Raw genomic sequence first — 23,279 nt, forward strand, 5'->3', positions numbered from 1 at the left:
AGTATTATAACTCCAGAGAGCTTCACAGTAGGCATAGATGTTTCTACTATATGGCTAGGTGTAAAAGCTGTAAGTTCATGATCAGTTGGTTTCCTTGTTCCATCAGTTTAGCAAAGTACTGCCTGTCACTAGCAGATCTTCCACCTGCTCCCTGTGCTGGAAATCTCTGCATGCAGTACTAGTGAATAAATGGTACAGCCTCAAGATAAATTGGTGTCACAATAGATTTTTACACAAATCTTTCTTATTCTATGTATATAAGCTGATACAGGATCTGCAAGTTTAAAAAGAAACACAGCCATTTGTTTTCCATTAACCTTTTCTATGTCACTTAGCTGGCCCCTTGCCCTGATGAACTGCCTTAGCTACTCTGTGCTTTCAATGTATGATATATCATAATAAAACCACTCCAGGCATCAAGTCTTCAATGTCTGCAGATATCGTCCACAGTTCTGGAAAATAATACCAACACAATTTGCTCTATGAATATGCTGTTGCAGAACACAGAGAGTAGTAGTTTGTAGAAATTGTCTCTAAAAAATAAATCATAAAATGAGATCCACTCAGCTCCCTGTTTGAATGTTGCTTCAACTATAGTCTTTTGAACACTTCTAGGGAGGATAACACCATGACAAACAATAGCTGAAGACTGAATAGCTGTTAGATCAGCAACTGCTTAGTGCTGACATCATGAAGCAGCTACGTTTGAGCCTTTTCAGCAATGGAAATTTTACTGGACCCTTAAGAAAGAAGTATGACTTAACAACCTGATTGTAACCAGGTACAAGCTGCTACCTTTAATGAACTACTTTTTGTTTTTCTGGAAAATGCCGAAAAATCAAGGTGTAGTGTGTTGACCCCGGCTTAACACTAGATATCCACAAAAGCCACTCTATCACTCCCCTCTGCAACTGGACAGAGGAGAGAAAATATAGCAAAGGATTCATGGGTTGAGATAATGGCCAGGAGATATCACTTACCAATTACCGTCATGGGCAAAAAAAACTCTAATTTGAGATATTAGTTGAATTTATTACTAACAAAATCAGAGCAGGATAATGGAAGTAAAATAAATCTTAAAAGCACCCTCCACCCACCCTGTCTCCTTCCCAAGTTCTACCTCCTGCCCCCAAGCAGTGCAGGGAGACAAGGAATGCAGGTTACAGTCAGTTCATCACAGGTTGTTTCTGCTGCTGCTCAGGGACAGGAGTCCTTCCCCTACTACCACGGGAGACAGTCCATGAACTTTTCCAATGTGATTCCATCCCATAGGCAACAGCTCTTCACTAACTGCTGCAACATAGGTCTGTTCCATGGGGTGCACTCCTTCAGGCACAGGCTCCAGGGTCCCCCACAGGGCCACAAGTCCTACCAGGAAAACCTATTCCAGTGTGAGCTCCTCTATCCATGGTTCATCAGGTCCCCGCCAGGACCCTGCTCCATTATGGGCCTCCCATGGGGTCAGCCTCCTTCAGGCATCCACCCACTCCTCTGTGGGTCTGCACCACAGGCTGCAGGGGAACCTCAGCTCCAATGCCTGGAGCACTCCTCCCCCTCCTTCTGCACTGACCTTGGTGTCTGCAGAGTTGTTCACATTCTCACTCCACTCTTCTCTGGCTGCAATTTTCATCTGCGCAATAACTTTTTTCTCTTTTTTAAATACGTTATCTCAGAGGTGTTACTATTGCTCCTGATGGGCTTGGCCTTGCTCAGCAGTGGGTCCATCCTGGAGTCGGATGGGATTGGCTCTCCTGGAGATGAGGGAAGCTTCTAGCAGCTTCTCACAGAAGTCACCCCTCTAGCCCCCCTGCCACCAAGCTAGCCACACAAACCCAATACACAATGGCTCATAATAATATGCTCCTATATGGTGACCTAATAATAAGAATTTTTACTAGAATGCCCTTGTGTTAAGGCAAATCTGTATGCACTCTTTGTCAAATGTCTCACTCTCTTGGCACTGAGAAATTCCACCTAAACTTTGGACTGAAATTCTTGAGGACAGAACTTTATCATAGGGTCCAATTCTTCTGTACTTTTAGTAAATGTAGTTCCTTTAGTGTATTAGGGAGGAGTTCGAACATACTGAAGCTCGAAAAGTAAGACACTGTTAAAAGCTTAACAAAAATCAATATTTATTACCAAGAGGTGGCCAACAAAACGAACAAACCCAAAAGGGAGGAAGGAGGAGAGAAATAAGCCCCCAGCACGACCTACCCAGTCACCCAGCTGTTGCCCATAAAGTTATCTTACCGACCTAGCATGCCTATCATTACCCATAGCAGAAGCTGCATCCTTGGAGAGTCAGTAAGTTCACAAACTGGCAGGCGTCCCTGCCAAAGGCAACATTGTCCTTGGTGTGAAGTTAGCTCTTGTCCAAGAAAGCGCCATCTGCTTTTTATACCATTAATTGAGTGACCACAACCTCCCAGGTGTGGCCAGCACCGCCCAGCCCGAGGCCCTCAGTCCCACCTCCGGTTATGTAAGTGCCCCTCTTCTGCGCACGTGTGGCTTTCCCTGCGCCTGTGTACTGTACTAAGGGGGGTCTTTTCCAAATGAGTCTGGGGGCGTCCTTCATCCTCCTCCTCCTCAATCTCTCCTTCAAGCGACCTTGGAGGACAACTAGCCAATCACAGAACACCAATTAAAACAAGAAGCTCTCTTCAAGGACAACTTTCCCATTTATCAGTGCTTGTTTTCCCATAATTTGGCAGGGAAAGAGCAAAGCTTTCACAGGTGGCAGGGCCAAACACAGACAAAAAGTATCAGCATAAATTCACCCTAGTACATTTAGATATATATTTTTTTCTTTTTGTCACTCTGTGTCAACTTTTGGGCTTTTCTTAAAATTTTGAGAAAAACAGATATTTTTGTGACATCAAAACAGACAAGAATGCATGTTGCCTTTATGAGATGTCAGTTTTAACAATAAAATCAAAGGTAATTTCTAATGCCAAACACTGAAAAAGAAAAGGTTTCCAGGTTTTAAAAATGGGAGGAAGAGAGCCAGTCAAGGATGTGCTGAACTCAATATATATGCCAAATTACTGATTGATATTGAATGCACGAGACCATAAGATGTCAAATATTGATTTCATTACTATAGTTTTTATTGGATTAAAATTCTCCTTTTTGATCAAACAATCTAATTTTAGAGATGAGAAAATACAGGCCAGTGCTCAATGGTGTTAGTTATTTTATATTCTCAGGTATCAATGTAGGATACATTATGTGACTGAAATCAGAGTGCAAAAAGGATAGTTTAAGTTGATTTCCAGAGGGAGGGAGCTATTCACTATCAACAGTCACGTACACAGATTTGGCCAAAAGAATTTTACTTTTAATAGAAAAAAGATTTATTCCTTCTGACTTTCTCCAATAACTTACCTCATTGTAGGCTTGTACAGCTGAATAAATATTTTCAATCTAAACTAATTATACTAAACAAAAGTTCAAGGAAAATATTTTAATACACTCTTACTGAAATCTAAACAAGTAAAAATAAAAGACTCAAAATAAATGACTTACTGATACCACGATGACTGTACTTACAGGATGTAAGAAATACAATGTGACACAACAAAAAAAAAGGAAGAAAAAAAATGACAAACATAGTCTACCTATATCAGCCTTGACAGGCATACAAATAGAGTTAAGAAAAATTATTTGTGTCTCTAGGGTATATAATTTAGTTTAATATGATTTAGCTAATTAATTTCCTAAGTGTTCATGACTTTTTAAAAGAAAAAATAGAAGTAAGACAGAAATAAACATATAGAGGGAAAAAAGGTAAATGTAGTTTTAACTGTAGATCCAGTACTACTTATTTTGAGATGGCTAAAATCATATAAGTGGGTCACTGGAAGTTTCAAATAGTACCAATTGCATTAAGTGGTGAAAATTACTTCCAGTGAGAGGTTTAAAGAACTCATCCTCCTAAGTTTATCTAGGAGACTGAGGGGTGACTTGGTGCTTCAAAAAGCTACCAAAAGACTTTTTACTCTGTTGAGGGAAAATAGCACTACTGGACACAAAAAGACCAACCCAGACTAATACAATTGAGAAGACAGGACTTCATATTTAACAGTGTTTGTGTTAATCACAGAAAAGAATGGCCAAGAGAGATGATACACTACCATCTTGTTGACTTTTTCACATCAAGATGGTTTATTCTCTTGAAAATAAAATTTAGCAAAATACAAATTATTGTCTCAGTACCATTTTAAAGGAAAAATACATATTCAGCATCACTTAAGAGCTAGAAAATAATAGGTTTTTCTGGCTTTCTGATTTTATCAATTGCTTTTACAAATTTTATTTTTGAAATTTACTCTGAATAACAACTATAAATGAAACCCCTGATTTAAAGTACCAAGGAAATATTGCAAATTCTTTTCATTTATTTGCAACATAATTTCTAGGGTTTTACTGAATATGTAGGAAGGATAGACTCACATTTTTATGCAAACTCAGTGAACTATGAAAATTCGTTGAAAGAAGTAGCAATTGCAAGTTGATTTTATATTACTTCACTCATGGTTTTCCATTAGCACATGTTTATTTCAGCAGCCTCTATTATATCCATTGTTTGACTTCAGGATTATCTATTTGTTAAATCCTGAATTATTGAAGGTAGTCAAACACAACAGATAGATAACTTCAGGTACATAATTATCAAAATAGCTAGTACCTTTTTGAACCTCCCTGAAAACTTGCCAAAAATAGCATACTTTATTCCAAACACCCTACAAGAGAGGCCTGAATTACTCTGAAACACACCCAGTAATCATGTTTTGGAAACTTTCTATTCTATTTGTAGGAATTTTGAAATAAATATTTAACTTAAGCAGATTAGTTTTAGCTGTACAGAAAAAAGCATTGTGGTTTTTTTCCCTCTTAAATAGAAACTAGAAATATTAAAACAACCTACTGTTCTGGAAATAAGCAAAAGCTAAACAAGCATAGTGTACATGCCGTAAATATGCAAAAGCAGGGGATTCAGTATCACACCTTTTAAGTCATCCTGTGTACATTGATAAGCTTTGTTTCTGAGAAGTGCTAAGCTTTCATCTCCTTGTGAGCCTGTTAATGATACCTCACCTCTGGGGAATTCATGTATTTGTGAAGCACTGGCATAAGACAAATCATAACTCTGCTACTCCCACTGAATATGAAAGAATCTTTGTGTATCAGCACAGGTGAAGGTAGAGGAATGGAAAAGAAAAAGAAATTCATAACTAAATGAATTGTAACATCTCTTCCCCCTAGGACAATGCTACTAAGGAACAAGGCAGAACAAGAACTGAATCAGATTGTATCCACTGGGAGTGTTGATTTCAATGAGATCAAAGTTGCTGGTATGGGAGACATGAAGCAGACAAGGCAAATCACATCACTGCACTTTAATTTGTTTTTGTGGTTTTCAGGGCCATTTAAAACCACGTCTCCTTCTGACTAGGAACTCTGAAACTATGAAAAAAAATTCCATAGATACACAGAGAAATTGGGACATAAATATTTTTATTAATGAAATCAATGTTAAAAGACCAAAAATCAGAAGCAACAAGGTAGGTGGGGTGAGAAAAAACAATAAACACCAAAACAAAGCCTTCAGTCTATACCCAATTAATTTTAAAAATTTTCTTTAAACTTCTTCTCTAATCTGATGGAAGACGGGACAATAAATATGATGCAGGGGGAAATCCAAATACCCACCATTTAGATACATCTTTTAGATTACATTGTTTTATTTACACATTCAGCTTGCCAAGCATTTTAAAATTACATATAGTTTTAAAACTCCATATAGTTAATGCATTCAAGTGTGCAATTCTAGTACACTGCTTTAATTTTTTTCTTGTTAATGAGCTGGTTTTCTTGACCCTGTTAAAAATGGGGCATTAAATATTGCAAAAAATGCAATCTTAGAAAGATCTGAAAATTTTACTGAACAAATAATTGACTATACATAGCTTTAAATCAAATTGGTAGTTCCAATATTTTAAAGAAATAGATTATAATAATTCTGCCTGTCTGATCAAAGACCAAACAAAGAAAAGAAAATTAAATTGCCTGCTTATTAGTATGAGTTTTGGCTGGCTGGAAAAGGCCATGTTACAGCTATAATATAGCTATGATAACTTGATTATAAACAAGATATAAATTTGATATGAGTTGAAAAGAGTGATTAAAGTATCTGTATAAAAGTACAAACTGAATAAAAAGTCTGATAATCTGAATTCTTACTAGGAAAAGAAAAAAAAAGTCTCTTATCCCATCATTGTTCAGAGGTGTGATTGCTGCCTTCAATATTGACTTGCTTTTGAAAAGCCGGTGAAGTTGATATGTGTGTTAGGTTAGGCAGTAACAAGCTCACCTGTGCACACACAGAGGAGCACAGGGAGGTGACAGAGGATGGCAGAGACAAAAACCACCTCACCCTGGCTCCTCCAGGACCATCATAAGTCCATCTCCACAACGGCAGAAGAAATGCAGAGAGTTCTGGGCAAGTAGAGGAACCCAAATACCAATGTGGAACCTCTATCCTGGCCTCCCCAGGGCTATCCCTGGTGAGACCCAGCCCACAGAGCTGAGGGATAGCTCACACTAGGAGCTCTCCCGTCACTTCAGAGGCTGAGGGGGGTGCCTGCCCAGGAATACAGGGCTCATTGTGGGGTACAAGGGAAGAACATTTTGGGATTGCACAAGGTTAATTACGGAGTATTTAAGGATAATAATATCAGGGAAAGGGATGGATTCAGGTACTTTGGGGTAGAACACATATGAAAAGTACAGGCATAAAGTAATGGTAGGGGCTGGTTGCATGTAACATGGGGCTGGTCATTATGCTTATGTGACCAAGCCCTGTGTAGTGGCTGTACCTGTAGTGGCATGGCTGCAAGGGTGGTTTCTGTGAAAAGCTGCTAGAAGCTTCTCCCATGTTGGAGCCAATGCTAGCCACTCAAGACAGATCTGAAGCTGGCCAAGGCTGATCAGTGATGGGATAACACATTTGAGCAGGGAAAAAGTTACTGTGCAGCACAAATTGCAGCTGGAGAAAGGAGTGACAATGTGTGAGGGTCGAGCCAGTTTTGCCCGTGACAGTAACACAATATGTTTTCTCTTTCCTGTCCTGCTGGGGTGTGGAAGTGATTGACTTGGTGGACACCTGGCATCCAGTTAAGGTCAACCTCCCCCTGATTTATGACGCAATCTGCAAATGGACAAGCTACTGCTTTTTGAGGAATATCTTGTGATTTTGTTTTGTGAATAACAGTTATATCTGACAGCTACTAAAAAAAATCTATGTGTTATTAAGATTCAAAAATACTATCTGGCAAGGCACAATAGGCTGCTTTAATTTAATATCTGAGGACTCAATCAAAATTACAAATTTTTCTATTTTCCCCAAACAATAGAGACTATTGTTCTTGTGTAGCATAATTATACACCTTCATCACACACACGATTGAACAAAGCAAATAATCACAAAAAGACAGCACAGACTGACTTTAAAGGACTGTTCCTTCTAAAAAGAAGTATAAGGAGAAAGCAGTCTAAGTAGTGTTAGAAAGTAGAGTCCTGAGTGCCCTGAGGACAGTTGTCCAATACTTAGAATCTCTGGGAAATTAGAACAATCAAAAAGATTCTCATGATTTGGTCAGACTGGTAATGGGGACTCGTCTATTGGTAAAGTGAGTGTTAAATGGTTGCTTCAAAAGAATCTATGTATTTACTGTAACTGTCTCAAAGATAAGATAGTTCAACTACATATCAATCCAAACTACCTTTGTCTATTCTGGAACAGTCCATTTAAACTATTGTAAATGGTTGCCCATAAGGAAAATGTCTCTCAGAGGCCTCAATCATAGAGCCTACACTGCAGGATTTGCCCAGATGACAAATATAAGAATTGTGTTTGGAGTCAGTCAGATATTTGAGGCATCCTTTTTCACTGCTAGGTTTTCTTCCAGAAAATTAGGTCATGTATGTCACAGGAGGTTTTTTGGTGATTTGTTTGCTTGTTTTTTAATGATCAGCTCAAATAATTATTTAACTCAAGAAAAGCACCTAGGATGGAAATATATGTAAAAGTTGTTGAATTTTAGCAGAAAAAAGTTTCTGAGAACAAAAACATGATGGAGAGGCTGAGAGAGCTGGGAAATTTTAGCCTGGAGAAGAGGCGGCCTGGGGGAAGCAGGAGTGAATCTGATTGGTGTGTATTAATACCTGAGAAGATGAGAGGGTGTAAAGAAGGTGGAGACAGACTCTTCACGATGATATGCATTGGCAAGACATGAAGCAATAAGCAAAACCTGAAACACAGGAAATTCCACTTGCAAATAAGTGAAAGCTTTTTTACTGTGAGGGTAAACACTGGGATAGGTTGCCCAGAGAGGTTGTAGAGTCTCTAATCTTGGAGGCATTCAAAATCCACCAGACACAGTCCTGGGCAGCTTTCTTTGGGTGACCTTTCTTTGAGGAGGGCACTGGACTAGACAAGCTCTAGAATTCTCTTCCAATCTGTGTTATGCAATTTGTGGTACTAGTAGACTAGTCTAGCCATAAATACTGTTACTTCTGCTTAAAATAAAATCCCAAATAATTGCTTAGTTTTCAAATACACACATAATACAAAGAATTACTAGTGCTGTGTATCAAAAAGGATGTAATGAAGCTGTTAGATTAACCAGCTTTTTATACGACTCTGAATTTTCATCCTATGTGTCACTTTCTCCCAGGTTTTAACACAGTTTATATCACTAACATGGGAATTTATTTAATTGCAATCGAGCCTCATAAGATAGAGGGCTGTGGCTCATGTAATTCAGAAATCTTTGTATTTAATACAGTAAATTTTATAAAACTGCATTTCAAAAGAATTAACTTCATAAAGGAAATTTCTGTAATTGTAAGAATCTGAATTGCAATAAGAAACTTCCACTTGTCATTCACAAGCTATGTTCTACATCAGGGAAGTTTGCACTTACACCCAATACTTCATGTATTATGCAGAGCAACAGATATACATCTGAAATAATAATCTCCCCAGATATTTCCTAAAAGCTTTAGCTTCACAGTAAGTATTTGTCTAGAGATAAGATATATTGAAAAAGAACAAAAGCTATTTTCCCATGTATGTTACTTTATACCAAACTTCCCTTTTTATCCTGTTGATTCATAGTTTTCTGGTGCATTAGCAAGATGAGTCACATTGTTTTTGTGATCTCCAGTAAATAGGCTTAAGGCACAGAGTTAACATAAGCAGTGCATTTAAATTCATAGTCACCAATAGTGGTATTATATATGCATCCTTGGTAAACTTTGAAAAAATAAGTTGTAAGTGCAAAAGATCACAGAATACATAGCTGTGTTGAGTTGCCACAATGAAATGAAATTTCACAATTCTTTTTTACCAAAATAATAAAAATATTTTTAAAACTGAAAGAACTATGTACATTAAATGCTTTTGTTGCACATGTATGTGATAATCACCAGAAACATATATTTGTTGCAGTATGTTTGTCATTTCTAAAATGATAGAGGTCCCAGAGTTTCATGGAAAAAAGAAAGGTCTAAAGTAATAAATGATATGATGGTGTGGGAGGTAAAAGGGTTGAAACAACTTATATAAGTGCAGAATTTAAAAGTAAGATAAATTAAGAATCTCTTTCACTTTCAATATAACTAACATGTCTTTCATCTTGAGTAGTGATTTATGAAGTACAAAAATAAAAAAAGAAACCATTCGAAAAAATTGCATTTTAAAAAGTATCTAGGTGAACATAAGTAGAAATTGACAGCAACACTGACATGCTTTTGTCTTCTTTTAAAGTTTTATATGGAAATCCATGTAAGAGCCTGAAATATAATTTGTACTATACTATGGTTAAGTCAAATTTCCAAATGATGAATGTAGCTTTCGAGTAAGAGTTAGATTTTGAATAATGAAGGAAGACAATGTTTAGATGGCAGAATGCCTTTGTGTGAATTGACTTTCTGCAAGTTGCATTCCAGGCATGTTTTTAAAGCAAAGATCAGACTGAATGCAAAGCAATTTAGAAAAAATGAGCAAGCAAATATATACTTAGAGCAAACTGCATTGTGAAGCACACGTATTTCTCCCAAAAGCAAATCCCTAGAGATGCCTGATCACACAAGGATAAGAGATACTCAGCGTAAGAGCAATAGTAGTATGAGTCAGCTGTTTACTACAAGCCTTATATTTAAACATAATTTTCAAATTTACCCCACTTTAGTGGTGCTTAAAGGTAAGGATTTTTTTTGCTGAACTTTTATAGGTTTCCTACCTTGAAACTGAGCATTAAACCCCTTTCGTCGGTGATTGCTGTCAGACGTAAAATGGAGTCGTAACCAGTTCTTACTGCTAATAACAGGAGAAGGTAGATTCATGCCAGTCAACCTGGAAAAAAAGAATCTAGTATTAATGATAAAAAAAAAATCATGTGGACACTACTTAGAAAAAAACCCACCAGATTCAAAATATGTTGACTGCAATGATTCACTGTCATCTCATCTCAATGTATTACCAGGTAAGTAACTATTATTCTGTAAGAAATGTACCTGTAGAAAGTACTAAACAATTAAAAGAAAAAGAAAAAATAAAACCATATGTGGAAAACCAAAACTATATCTTTTCTAGTACCTCCCAACTATTGACAAAATGTATGCCAAATCTAAAACTTTTTGCTATATATAGGCTGCAGTTCATATCACTGAACTGATAATTCATTTGTCCAAGTATACTAACTTATGTCCTAGAAATACTGTTTTGGTGGTTGGTTTTCTTTTATAAATGAAATATACATGTAGTAACATTCTATGTAGCTTATCCAGAGCTCTGGATTTTAAAGCTGGCAAAACTTCGGGCTGAAATATTAAACTGTAACATGAATTATATGCTACATTAATAAAAGAATAAATAAAGATCATTATAAAAGCATGTTCAGAGCAGACATTTCCTTAGTTACCCATCTCATTAACAGACACACAATACACAAGATATTTTCAGATCTATGTGAACTCTGCAAGGTACAGCTAAATAGTCTCAAATTTCCCCATCATATTATGAAAGATAATGATAATGTGATCATGACACAGAGAGAGTATTTTAAACAACTTATTTTATTAGAGTTCTAATTTAGCTCTATGTTACTGAATTCTAAATAAGAATATGTTCTTTACAAGAAATGCTGTTTGTGTTTTAATTGGAGAAACTGAGAAAACGAAATAAAGCTCAGTGGTTAATTTAGATGTAAGGCTGGTTTAGAAGCAAGTTATAATCAGTGTATAGCACATTGGTGCTTTTTTTTTTTCTGTAAGGTTTTCAAAACCTCTTCACTATAGAACCCAAATTCAGAAATTACAACAAATTCTGGGAGGCTTAGACTAGAATCCTGTGGCCCACATGTGACATAAAGGTGGTGCCCCTACAAAAATGCCACTCTGTGGCATTCACCTCATGTAGTGTGACTTCCCATTGAAAATTTCAGAGTTTCCAGTAATGGCAAATCTAAAAGTTTGTGGATGCAGTGTAAAATTCCTCTTTACATGTTAATTGACCATTTACCTGGAAATTCTGGAGGGCAGGAAACCCAAGCTGTGTATGAAAGAGAGAGGTGGGCATGGTTACTGCTGAAAGTGGCAGACTGCCACCTGAATTGGTACAGCAGGCAGATCTCTAACTCACACAGAAGTTGAGACAGTATTAAAAAACTGGTTTTTTTCCCTTCTTGCTTATTTCTAGTTTGTTGTTGTTGTTGTTTTTGGTTTGGTTTTGTTTTGTTTTAATCAGGGAATAGGAAACAAATAAACTGTCCATCACACAGCAAAACACAAGAAAAAATTTAATAACATTGCAGGTGTGCTCCTCAGAGAAAAGTAAAAATCGGTACTGTCAAGGAGTATTTGATCCCAGTCCCACAAAGTGGAATATTATCTCTACAGCAAATGACACAATGTGAGCGAGGGGTCCCTAAAACACATGCTCATTTGTTTTTCTGGTATACAAAATGCAACTCCAATGGCAGGGGGACATGCTTATAGCTGTTGTAGTTCACCAATAGAGAATCTGGACACCACTGCTCAACAAATTCTCAAGATCACTCTCAAGAAGGAATAATCTCTCCCAGTCCCACAAAGAACAACACAGACCTTCATCTGAGCCTGCAGAATGACGAGGAATGTTTCCTTTGAGCTTTACCAACTGAGAGGTGCATCACATTCCACAATTTCTAAGTGCCCCTGTGCTCTGTGTGCTGGCAGTATTTCCAGTGTGCTTCCTCTGACTCACTGTAGCCTTTACTGTTACATGCTAAATTTTTATATTAACTGTGTATTAATGGAAAACAAGTAGTTTGGTTACGTCCATACTAGTAAATTGAACTGCGGTGCTTTATATCAATTCCTGTTTGAGAGTCTACACTATTAAAGCTTGCAACAACAAATCATGGAATCTTAGAATCATAAAATTGTTTGGGTTGGAAGGAACCTTAAAACTCATCTGGTTCCAACCCTCTGCCGTGGGCAGGGACACCTTTCCTTAAACCATGTTGCTGAAAGCCCCAACCAACCTGGCCTTGAACACTCCAAGGAATGGGAACTCCACATTTTCTCTGGGCAACCTGTTCCAGTGCCTCACCACCCTTATTACAAAACTATTCTGCCCTTGACAGATGAGCGCTCCCTCAACCTTTCATGGGATCTGTGTAGGAAGTAGTCTAAACCACAGGGTCCCAATAGGCACGGGGAATGTGACCACCTCTTCTGAGTTTTTCAGGAAGCACTAACAGGCATCATGAGGTTAGGTTGTTCTGAAAGCAAAAGTGCTACTGAAGCAAAGTTTTCTTTATTGAAAATGCACACACATAGTATTAATTCCTGATGCATATGAATATAAATAGAGTAATTTTATCTCAGATTAGGTATTAACTCTAAAATCAGAAGAAAGCTTGGAACTTCTTTGTATCAGACAAATTATTTAGATAAGGTAAAACACCTCCTTAGAAGCATTCACACTTTGATCTTTATTAAAGATTTCTCCAATGCTGTCTAAAAAGAATATTGAAAGTTCCTCAGTTCTTTTTAACTGAAGACATTTATTGTACAGGAAGTAATACAAAAGAAATTAAATTTTTCAGATATGTTTGAATTCTGCCTCTGCCATGAAAAAAGTAATGCTCTTTTGAAACTGATTTTAGGGCCTAGCATAGATAGTCTTAAAAATCTGCCCTAGCTTTAGATAGAAGAAGTGATATCTAATCTAAATTACATTAATCAAATTTTTAATAAACAAATAGACATATGTATATATAATGTTCTTTGGGCATTTTCTGGAAATCCTTGGTCTGATTTGCAGAGTGTTGAGATTTCATCTTCTGTACTGATGGCAGCCAGGCCCCCAGCTTCTAGGATCGGTGGGTTAAAACTTGATGTCACTTAGACAAGTGACATGTTTGAATGCTCTGGGCTAAACACGATTTGAGGCCATGCACTGAAGAAGGATTGAAGGAAGCATTAAATAGCTGTTTATTCACTGAGTATCAAACACACAGTGACCTGTTAAAGAGAAATCCCATGGGAGGAAAAAAACAATCAGAAAATAATTTTTCAAATAAAATTGTAAGACAATGCATTTACCTGAGGACTCAGGATAAGACTGCACAAGGAATCTAAAATCTCTAATTTCTGCATACCAAATGTTGCACTGTGCTCTATGGAACAAGACAGACTTGCGGGGAATTCCTGTGTGTGCTGACTGTTACAGCATCATATAGAACTAAAGGGCAAGGTTTTGAGAGCTTTATAGTTATATTAGTATCATACTACACCTCTGCTGACAAGCACTGCTTCTTATAAGAAACAATGAGAAATAATTAAACGACCCCTGTTCTTCTTCTAGATCTGAACACAGTCAGGCTGCAGCAGGATCAGAGACGGCAGAGGAAGCTCTCTTTCTGTTTTTCATGTTATACTACTTTAAGTAAAGTTTTAATTTTTATTCTTATTCCCTCATTTCCTCACACAGACACTAATCTACTGTTTATACATGTAATAAGACTTTCTGTTTCCACGAGGTAATGTTTTCCTTATGTATAGTATGTCAGGTAGAGAAGCAAAATGTCCTTTGAAATCTACTGCATTATTAAGAGTTTGTGCTAAGTTTTATTAAAATTATTAATAACAGTTTTGTCACCGAAATAGTCTTCCTCTGGTCAAGATTTTCAGGTATTGACACAAATTCAGGTATAGAAAAACTACTTTACATGTAATTAAGAGAACTAACCTACAGAGGAGCAATTTTGATGTTGGATCTGTTAATAAAATAATATAATACTTTTGTCTGAACAAATAAACCAAATCTTGTTTCTTTAACAAGGTTCTTGACGTTGTTTTGGATATAACCAAGAGATAATCTATTCTTGTCTTAGAAAACTACTGGCACTTTAGTTTCATGACATTGAAAATGCAGGGAAGAATTAGAGTGGGTTTTGTCAACTCATTTATCCTTATCCTTCTAATTTAGCTACTTTCCCCATTTTGTATTAAGCCAAATATGTATATGGTTGAAGTAAAATTATTTGTTCAAAAATGTAGTAAAATAATAAAAAATAAAATTAAATTAATCAAGAAAATGAGATTTGAAAATACACCTGTATAAGGACTAAGATTAAAAAACTATGTAGAGGTCCTCCAACGAATCTATTATGCATTAGTTTTGAATACTTCTGCTATTTCTGTATTCACCTAACCAAAGAAGTATTTATACTTTCTAGGATGTTTTTATTTATTTATTTATAGTTTAATTATTTTGGAAATAATATAAAACATTTAATGAGTTTCCATAACACCTCTCTGGGTTAGGAGATGAAGAAAGAAAACTGCACTCTAATTTTCAATTTACAGCTAACTTCCACTTTTATGCTCATATACATATGAGCATGCCTGCAGATGCATGTCCAAACAACAACTTTCAAGGATCCTCACTTACTACTCGACAAAATAACAGGAGGGAGTTCACAAAGGGATAAATTATGATGCTTGCAGCAAATAAATAAATAAAGACAATGTATATGGATGTGTGTGTATATACATTCTGTCTGTATTACATGCAGTCTATATGTAAATATCTATATTTTATATAGATATATGAAAAAAGAATGTTAGAGGTTTATTGCCTTAAACTCACTGTAACACCAGGATAGCCAAGGCTGTATCTGGTAGCAACCAAAAGCAAGAAATGAGCTGCATTAGCTCTAAGTGAACATGTAGCTTTACAAGCTGTGTTTGGGGGTTCATGTGGCAGTGAAACACACATGCTGTGGCTGCAATTTCACAGAGAGTTGAGATACTCTGACAAGCGGCTGCTGCCTGAAAGCAGCCATGTGCTGTGCTTTTCTGTTCTTCCTCCTCCTGCACTTTACTACTTTTTCCTTAATCCTTTGCTTGTATTGCCCCTCCTCGTATGTATCAACTGACTCTTGTTGGAATTTCTGTGATCTTATTTAGACACTGTAATGGCAGAAAATTATCCACTCCTCCCCATTCCTCCAGCTGAGACGTCTGTGTGCTATTTTTTAAATTGCTCATGGAAAGGAGAAACAAGTCAGAGCTGGTACAAATTCAGCGTCAGGAGCACGGGAAAAGTAAAGTGACAAGGAGACTCACTGCACCCTGTGGAGCCATAGATCACCACATGGGGAAAGGAAGAATTTATAGATAAATATAAATTAGGGGACAATTCAACAAAATATAAGAGGGGATAGACAGCATAACAAGAAGACTATTTGCAAAACCAATTAAGTGAAACAATACTTACTATGCTTGATAAGTGAGACCAGGTTATCTTTTAAACAAGAACTACCAGTTTAACAGAAAAAGTGTAATCCTCTCTTAATTATGTAGAATTTGAAATAAAAACTGTTTGTAACAGCTAACACAATCTATAAGGAAATGGTCCAGAAGTGGGGAGAGGAAGAGAGGGCCCATGTGAGATATTTCTCATTCAAAGTAAATAGATCAAGCCTGAATTTTCTCTCCCTTCTTCACCTGTTTCCATAACCATGTGGTGTTGTGATGCTGTGAATAAATACTTTCATTTGCATTGCACCTCAATACAGCCTGGGACAAGAATGAATTCAAATGAATGGATAAGTTTTTGGGTGAGGTTTTTTTCACCCTAACTTAAAGAAATAGGAGGACCTTAGCAAATCTTAGCTTGCTAAGTGCCCCCAGATGCTCTCCTGAGAATTGTTCAGGAAAACACGGTATGTCCCTGGGAAGCTGAATGAGGCTGACAGAGCTGTTTTCAGGTGAGTTAGGAAAACTAATGACTAGCAGTAATACTGAAGGCTTTTGCTGTACAGAAAAAAATTGACAAACACCTTAAGTACTGAGGGATCACAAGGAGTTTGCCAGAGAATTTTATATAAAAATACTTTTGTCAATCTGGGTCTAAGAAAATAGCTTGAATGAAACCCAAAATTGATTAATATAAAAAGCATGAAAGAAAGGAAAACACAACTGAGTAAGGGAATAAGCCCAAGAATAAGATTTTAACAAGACATTCAATGATTCAGATCCTTTAAATTGAATGGAAGTCTAAGAATACTGCATTTTTATTTGCTCACTTATCCTTCATATTGAGAATAGAAGGTTTAAACATTAATAAATGAGAGCATGTGATGAAAGGTCCTCTTCAAAATGAAATAACCCAAAACTAAATAAAATACTATGCTCTGTAATCATGTTATATGGTGTCACTGTGTAGTTATTACATTCATTAACCTCACTACTAACTTCATTGCATGGCACTTATTAACTGTTACATTGAAACACAATAATGACATATTAAAACTAAATTATATAATTTAATATAAAATTCTTTAAGGATTTTTTCATTAAATAAATAAACTTATAAGTGACAAGGTCATAATCAGATAGCTTAAAATGGAAATGTAAACAGAAATATGATATATTTTTTAAAAAATATTCAAATCATACACTCCCAAGGTATAGCTTAAGTTTCTTATGTTGTCTGAACAGTTTACATGTATGCTTAAAAGCCCTTTAGCCTGGTGAAATGAGGAGACACAGGCTTAATCTTCTCAAATTTCAGTTGTTGGCAATGAGTGGTCTCCATGTGGGAGAGGTTCCTTGTATAGACAATGAAGAGGAATAAGCATTTCAGAAGTGTATATTATCTGAGGTATTTTAGACTTCCACATTATTTTGTGAAGAATATCACCTTAGAATGTGAGAGCTACGGTGAAGAGATCAGTAAATATCAACAGCTGAGCATCATCCAAGGCACAGAAATGCTATTGTAATTCAGCTTTTGGGACATGACATAACTCAGAAATTTATTCTCCAAAGACAAACCTTTTTATTATAATTTTGTGCAGAAAAGTATCCAGCCTCTTTTGTGTATTTTGTTTTACTTCACACTGGACATCATACTTGCACATACTTTGTGTTTGGCTGGAGGTTAAAGCCAAAGGCAAGATCTTTTTATGATTTGTAACTGATGTTTGGAAAAAAGCTTTATTAAGAACATCTTGGTTTACTGATTTAACAGTGTTAGCAAATATTTTTCTTGATACTGTTGTGATATTTAGCAAACATCATAAGGACAATATTCCATGGCACTCTGAATAGAATATTCTTCCCTTGGAAGATTATTACTGCTCTCAAACTGATAAATAAAGGAGCATAATTCCTTATATGTCTAGGTTTTTTTCTGATATATGGCTTCCATTGTCCAGCAAAAGTGGAACATTAAGTTCTAGGACACAGCAATCAATTAGATTTTATTGTTTAATACAGTGATATTGAACCCAGGCCCTGAGTTCTGCAAGCCACTCTTCTTTAGCATTCAAGGCGTTCTTCCATCCAGGGCCAGAGAAGGTAAGTGTAGGGTCCTAAAGTTAAAATGGAAGCTATCCTGACAGAAAACAAAAATTTAAAACAAACTCACAATTGAAAAATATAAAACTAAATTGTAGGCATTTTTACTGCTACAAATATACAACAATTGAACACTTCAGAGATAAAATTCTGCTTTAAAAATTTGTCCCTAGTTGAGTGCAATTATTAATAGCTGCAATAATAAAATATAGGTCTTACAACACATAGAGTATTCAGTTTAGGACAACTGCAGGTATATTGTTTTTACTGCAATTATCCAGATAGGCATTTTTGTTGACATTCTGAAAACTCTAGATTTTTTACTCAGTTCATATTAATCCCATAACAAATTCTTTAGTGTCCCATACAGGGGAAACTTTAAATTCTTCAATGAAATATGGAAATTGCTAACCTAAAAAAGAGGTGCCAATTTTTTTCCATTAAAAGCAAAGACTTTCAGTTATTGTGAGCCATTAGTATAGGGTTAAGATCTGAAAAAATGCATTCCAAAAAGCAACTGTATGAATCAATGGCCAGTAGCCATTCATCTCATTATAACTGTTCTCGAAAAGTCATTTAAATTTTATAAAACCTATATTTATTGTAGATATAATGGGATTCTTTAAGTACATGAGAGACCTACTATAGTTCTGTGATGAAAAAGACTCTTCTGTACTACTGTATAATATCTTGTCATTTGTGCCTGGTTCTGTAAGATTTTCAAAATAAACTAAATTGAATATACAAATAAAATGAATTGAAAAATGTTTTTCCATTTGAAGGTCCCTTCCAACTCAAACTATTCTATGATTTGGAAAAAAACCGAAAACCCAACAAACAAACACAGAAAAAAGTTAAGTTTTAATGTTTCATCAATTCACTGTGTAACACAATGTGGTTGCTAAGATGTTGTCTCTTAGCATCTTTGAAAGTATTGTTTTGTTACTTCATGTAGACATAGTTCAGAATTCAAGTTAATAATTTGAAAATTTGAGAGTGATCAGCAAATACACCACTTGGATGAAATACTGGCATGACTGCAGCCAAGTAATGATAACATTCGTAACATTAAAAAATACAAGTAAACTAGCCCACCATGTAGGTATAAGCCTGTATTCTTAGTATTTCTAAAATGCAGATTTTTCCTTGGGATCAAAGCTTTGTGCAGGTCTATCACTTTTTTCCTAAGGATGTTAAGCAATTAGACAAATAACACTGTAGGTACTCATTTCAGTGATGGAATGTGTTTCATTGATACTCTCAAGTGGTAAAAATTGCCCTTGCTGGGTTTTGCTGATATTTGGATAAACCTTTAAATTAAAGCTTTTTCTGCCAATTCTAAAATGTATCTTGATTTAGAGCTAAGGTAAATGTTTACATCCATAGTATACCTTGACAAGCAAGGTGACTTACCTACATTTTTAACACATATTTTTCCTTACATTGACCATATTACTTTGTATTTCTGGTGGATAATTAAGTAAAAGCCTCTGACTTTTTTGTTTTGTTAGGCTATTCTTAAGTGGCATAACTATTTCCATTTGAAACACAAATTTTTGTCCCAGTAATAAAGATAGTGGGGAATAACACAATTTTCTAGTAATATAATCCCAACTGTGTTGTTTGGTTTTTTTACCTGTTGGTCTGGTCACAGCAATTTTAGATACTGGTTGCAAACAGTAAAACTTATTGTTCCCCCACAAATACTGTTTGGTAACTATAAGAAAATAACAGTAAACAGGAAGGACCATGCAACCCCCATACTTAATAGGAATTGGCATTTAGGTATCCACTTTCATAAAACTTGTCTCCCTTCTTTGAAATTATAATATAATGAAATACAATTTCTGGGCTATACCAACAGTAGAATGTGACAAAAAGTACCTATGACATTTTGACAGAATATGTTGAATGCATCTTATTAGGAAAAAAAAAAATCAGCCTAACAATGAAGAATTGAAAAAAAACCCAGAACTTCCCCAAACTGACGTAAAACTTTTCCATTCTATTCTATTAAGCAGCTATATTTTACTTTAAAATATTGTTACTATGTAAAGAAAGAAACTACATATTTTGCAGAGGTTCTGGATTTACTACTTGGTAGCTTGTTAATCAGGAGTAATATGTGTTGGTTTACTAGAAAAAATATCTCCCAAATGTCATAGAAGACAAAATAAACAGTAGGGCAAGTATTTGCTCAAATAATACATATTAATTCCAAAACAAAAAGACACCCCCCCAAAAAAACAACTTAGTTCTGCATAGACTGTTAATGACTGGCCTCAATAGCCTGTTAATACGTGGCCTCATAGAGTATCAGGCAGTAAATACATTCTATTTTTGTTTATATGATTCTACTGAATTATATGTCTGTTGTATTTGCAAATAAAAACAAACAAACAAACAAACAAACCCCAACAGCCATAGAAAAGCTAAAATGCCAGAGAAAATTGGGGAAAAAAAGCTTCCTAAGAGATGTTTTCAAAAGAAATACCACAGACATTCTGATTCTAGATTCTAGACATAATTAAAACAGTATTAATTTCAGGCAGTCTATTGCTCATTCCAATAGAAAAATATTTGCCATATTGGTTCTCTTGAGTGAGTAGTGGGGTGGGAGAGAGAAAATCTCTTTCAACAAATTGTAATCAGAGTGCAGGCACACAATAGCTGTTTTTAATAATGTATATTTTGGAAGCCAGGTGAATGTCTATTTATTTTTAAATTTGAGCACAGAATCTATTCAATTTCCTTACTGCTTAATGATATAACTGTCGTGAACTAGATTCTTGTCTCAGTAACACTATTCAGCTACACCACTTCCACTAGGAGGTGAGTTGCTTCTGTATTCTCTTTCAATAGTAAATGTTTATTTTCAATTTATCCAAATGTAGTCCTGTTCCTTCAGTCAACCAGTCTTGGTCTGCGCTAAATAAGCATGGAGTTTGATAAGCAATATTGCCTAAATCAAGCCTGCCCCCAAGCTCCTTTAGGGATATTTTAGGGTTCCCAGTGAAAGTAACATTTTGCTTATCTCTTTCTAACAGCCAGATGTCTTTTGGCAGGAAAAAAAGTACTAGCAACAATGAACACTGTGACATAGGTATTTTAACCGTGGCTAAGAGGCAAAACCTTTAAGGCTACCACACTGAATAGCTTAGCTAGATAGAAAGCCTACTATTTTTAATTGCTGACATGATGAGTAATTTACTATTCTTTTAAGCTTTCCTGTATTTTGAAACTGCTTTGAGAGGTTCATTGCTTACACTACACATACTACATTCAGAGAACTTAATTACTAATACAAGTAAACACAATTCTTTCTAAGAGAAGATACAGAATTCTAAAAATAATATTTATATTGCAGAAGAGCCAGACATTTATTATTAAAAAAAAAAAATTTCATTGTGTATAGATGGTGTTTAGCATAATATATGCAAGAGTTTTTTCTTTAGTGCACATACATGGAACCGTTACCTCTTGACTTGAGAAAAATAAATTCAGATATTTTTTTTTGAAGAATCAGGATACAAAGGATCTTTTGTGTAGAGTTATCCTTCATTCTGAATCAGGCTACGTCGACTGCAATCTCAAGAATTTTAAGTTTGTGTGTCATTGGTTCACTTACAGTGCAAAGTTTAACTGTATTAAAGAATTCCTACAGTGTCTCATAAAAATAATAGTTTTTTCAAAGGAGTCCTTAGTTTCTTAACTCTTATAAAATATCAATAAATTTGATTAAGTAACATCTACAGACCATTTTAAAAGTGTCATGTTGCTGCTATTGGTTCCTTTTCACTGCTGAAATTTTTAAGTTAGATATTTCATTGCCCTTCTGTGCATGTCTTCTTCACCAAACACCTCATTTTCATCAATGTAGTTTCACATATTTTGTTACTTCTTCACAACTGGAAAAAATATATGAACTATGTATTCTTCTCTCCTTCCTGCAACCTTGAACATTTCATTCTAATTTCTTGCAATTAAACCAGGTTCAGATTCTAGATTAACCAACAATAGCAGCCTCAAATTGTTTGCAGCTATGCAAATAGAGTGCTAAGTTTACAGAAAGCTTCAACAGACAGGTCAGCAAAGGAGACAAGGGAACAGTGGGACAGCCCATTAAAGTTAATGAGCTTGTTAAAGTAATTACTTTACATATTGGGCACAATACTATCATGAACTTGTTCTGATTTACTTTACATTTATTCCTTCCCTGGGAAATTTTTTCTTCACTTGTGAAAAGCTCCACCATCCACCCCCATGGAGAGAAGAAAGCATCCTTAATTCCTTCCAAAGACAAAATGTGATATTTTAAATTTTCTTTTCCCTTAAAGATTGAAGTCACTTTCGACACATAGAACTTCCATGTGGGACATTAGGCTGTGGTTCAGCTCAAGCCTATAGAAACCTGCCTGTCTCATGAAAAAGGTTTCACTGCAATCAATAGCATTCCAGTTTCTGTCTTCTGTGGAGTAAAGATGGCATCGCTACTTCAGCAGAAATTGTGACCAAAATGCACGTGGTACAGTTTGCGGTCTATAGTGTATACGACAGATAGAAAGCCATAGTTGAGAAGTAATGGCAACTCAAGAAGTGTTTCAATATGGCTTTTAAGAGTCCTAAAAGAAAGATAGGAAGGTATTAAAAAACTTCAGCCAACAACAACAAAAAATCCCATAAAGACACTCAGGGCACTTCAAAGTGGAAAAGACAAATCTCATGCAGTTCTTAAGATTCTTTCTGTTTTGTATGAAGGAATGCAACTTGATCTGACTGATCTTGTGATCCAGGTGGGGGGAAAGTTTTAAATTTAAGTGGAAAGATTTGATTAGAAGGTATGCAACAGATCAAAATCTGCAAAAGCCCAAAAATATAAAGACACTTTTCCAGAACCTTACAGTAGCAGATACAATGACAAAAGCTACAGAAGGGGTGAAAGGACACAAGAAAGAAAACCTCAAAATTCCCTGAGTATGTGAATATTGTTAGCCAGGAGCTGCTAAAAAATCAATTTAAAATAAAATGTGTATAAAATATTCAGGAACACAAGACAGTTACCACTCAGAGATGCCAGCATTAATGATGACTTTTGAAACAGCAACAAAAAATTATTTGTCATTAAGAGCAAGCTACTTTAAGATAGACTTTAACACTTGCAATAGCAATTACACATACCAATAGACAACTATGACAATGAAATTAAAGATCAGTTCAAAAAGTACAGGAAACTGTAAACTAAAAGGCTAAACTTCTTGAGCTTTGTGCTGAAAACACATCTAAAACCACAGATATTTTCTGTTGACAGAATGTATCTTTGACAAATACAGAACCACAAAGGGCCTTCAAAACAG

General features: G+C 35.6%; 1 protein-coding gene across 7 annotated transcripts in view; it reads right to left on the reverse strand.

Moving 5' to 3' along the window:
- Positions 1 to 23,279, reverse strand: part of CSMD1 (CUB and Sushi multiple domains 1) — a 1,090,193-nt gene that overhangs the window by 393,019 nt on the left and 673,895 nt on the right. For all 7 annotated transcript variants that reach the window (XM_017814555.1, XM_017814556.1, XM_017814554.1 and 4 more), the window contains one exon: positions 10,311 to 10,423. In XM_017814555.1, the coding sequence (XP_017670044.1) occupies positions 10,311 to 10,423 (113 nt within the window). The remainder of the gene's footprint in view (positions 1 to 10,310; positions 10,424 to 23,279) is intronic.

Source organism: Lepidothrix coronata, unplaced genomic scaffold (assembly GCF_001604755.1).
Source record: "Lepidothrix coronata isolate B3197 unplaced genomic scaffold, Lepidothrix_coronata-1.0 Scaffold45, whole genome shotgun sequence".
In the NCBI taxonomy this organism is placed as follows: Eukaryota; Metazoa; Chordata; class Aves; order Passeriformes; family Pipridae; genus Lepidothrix; species Lepidothrix coronata.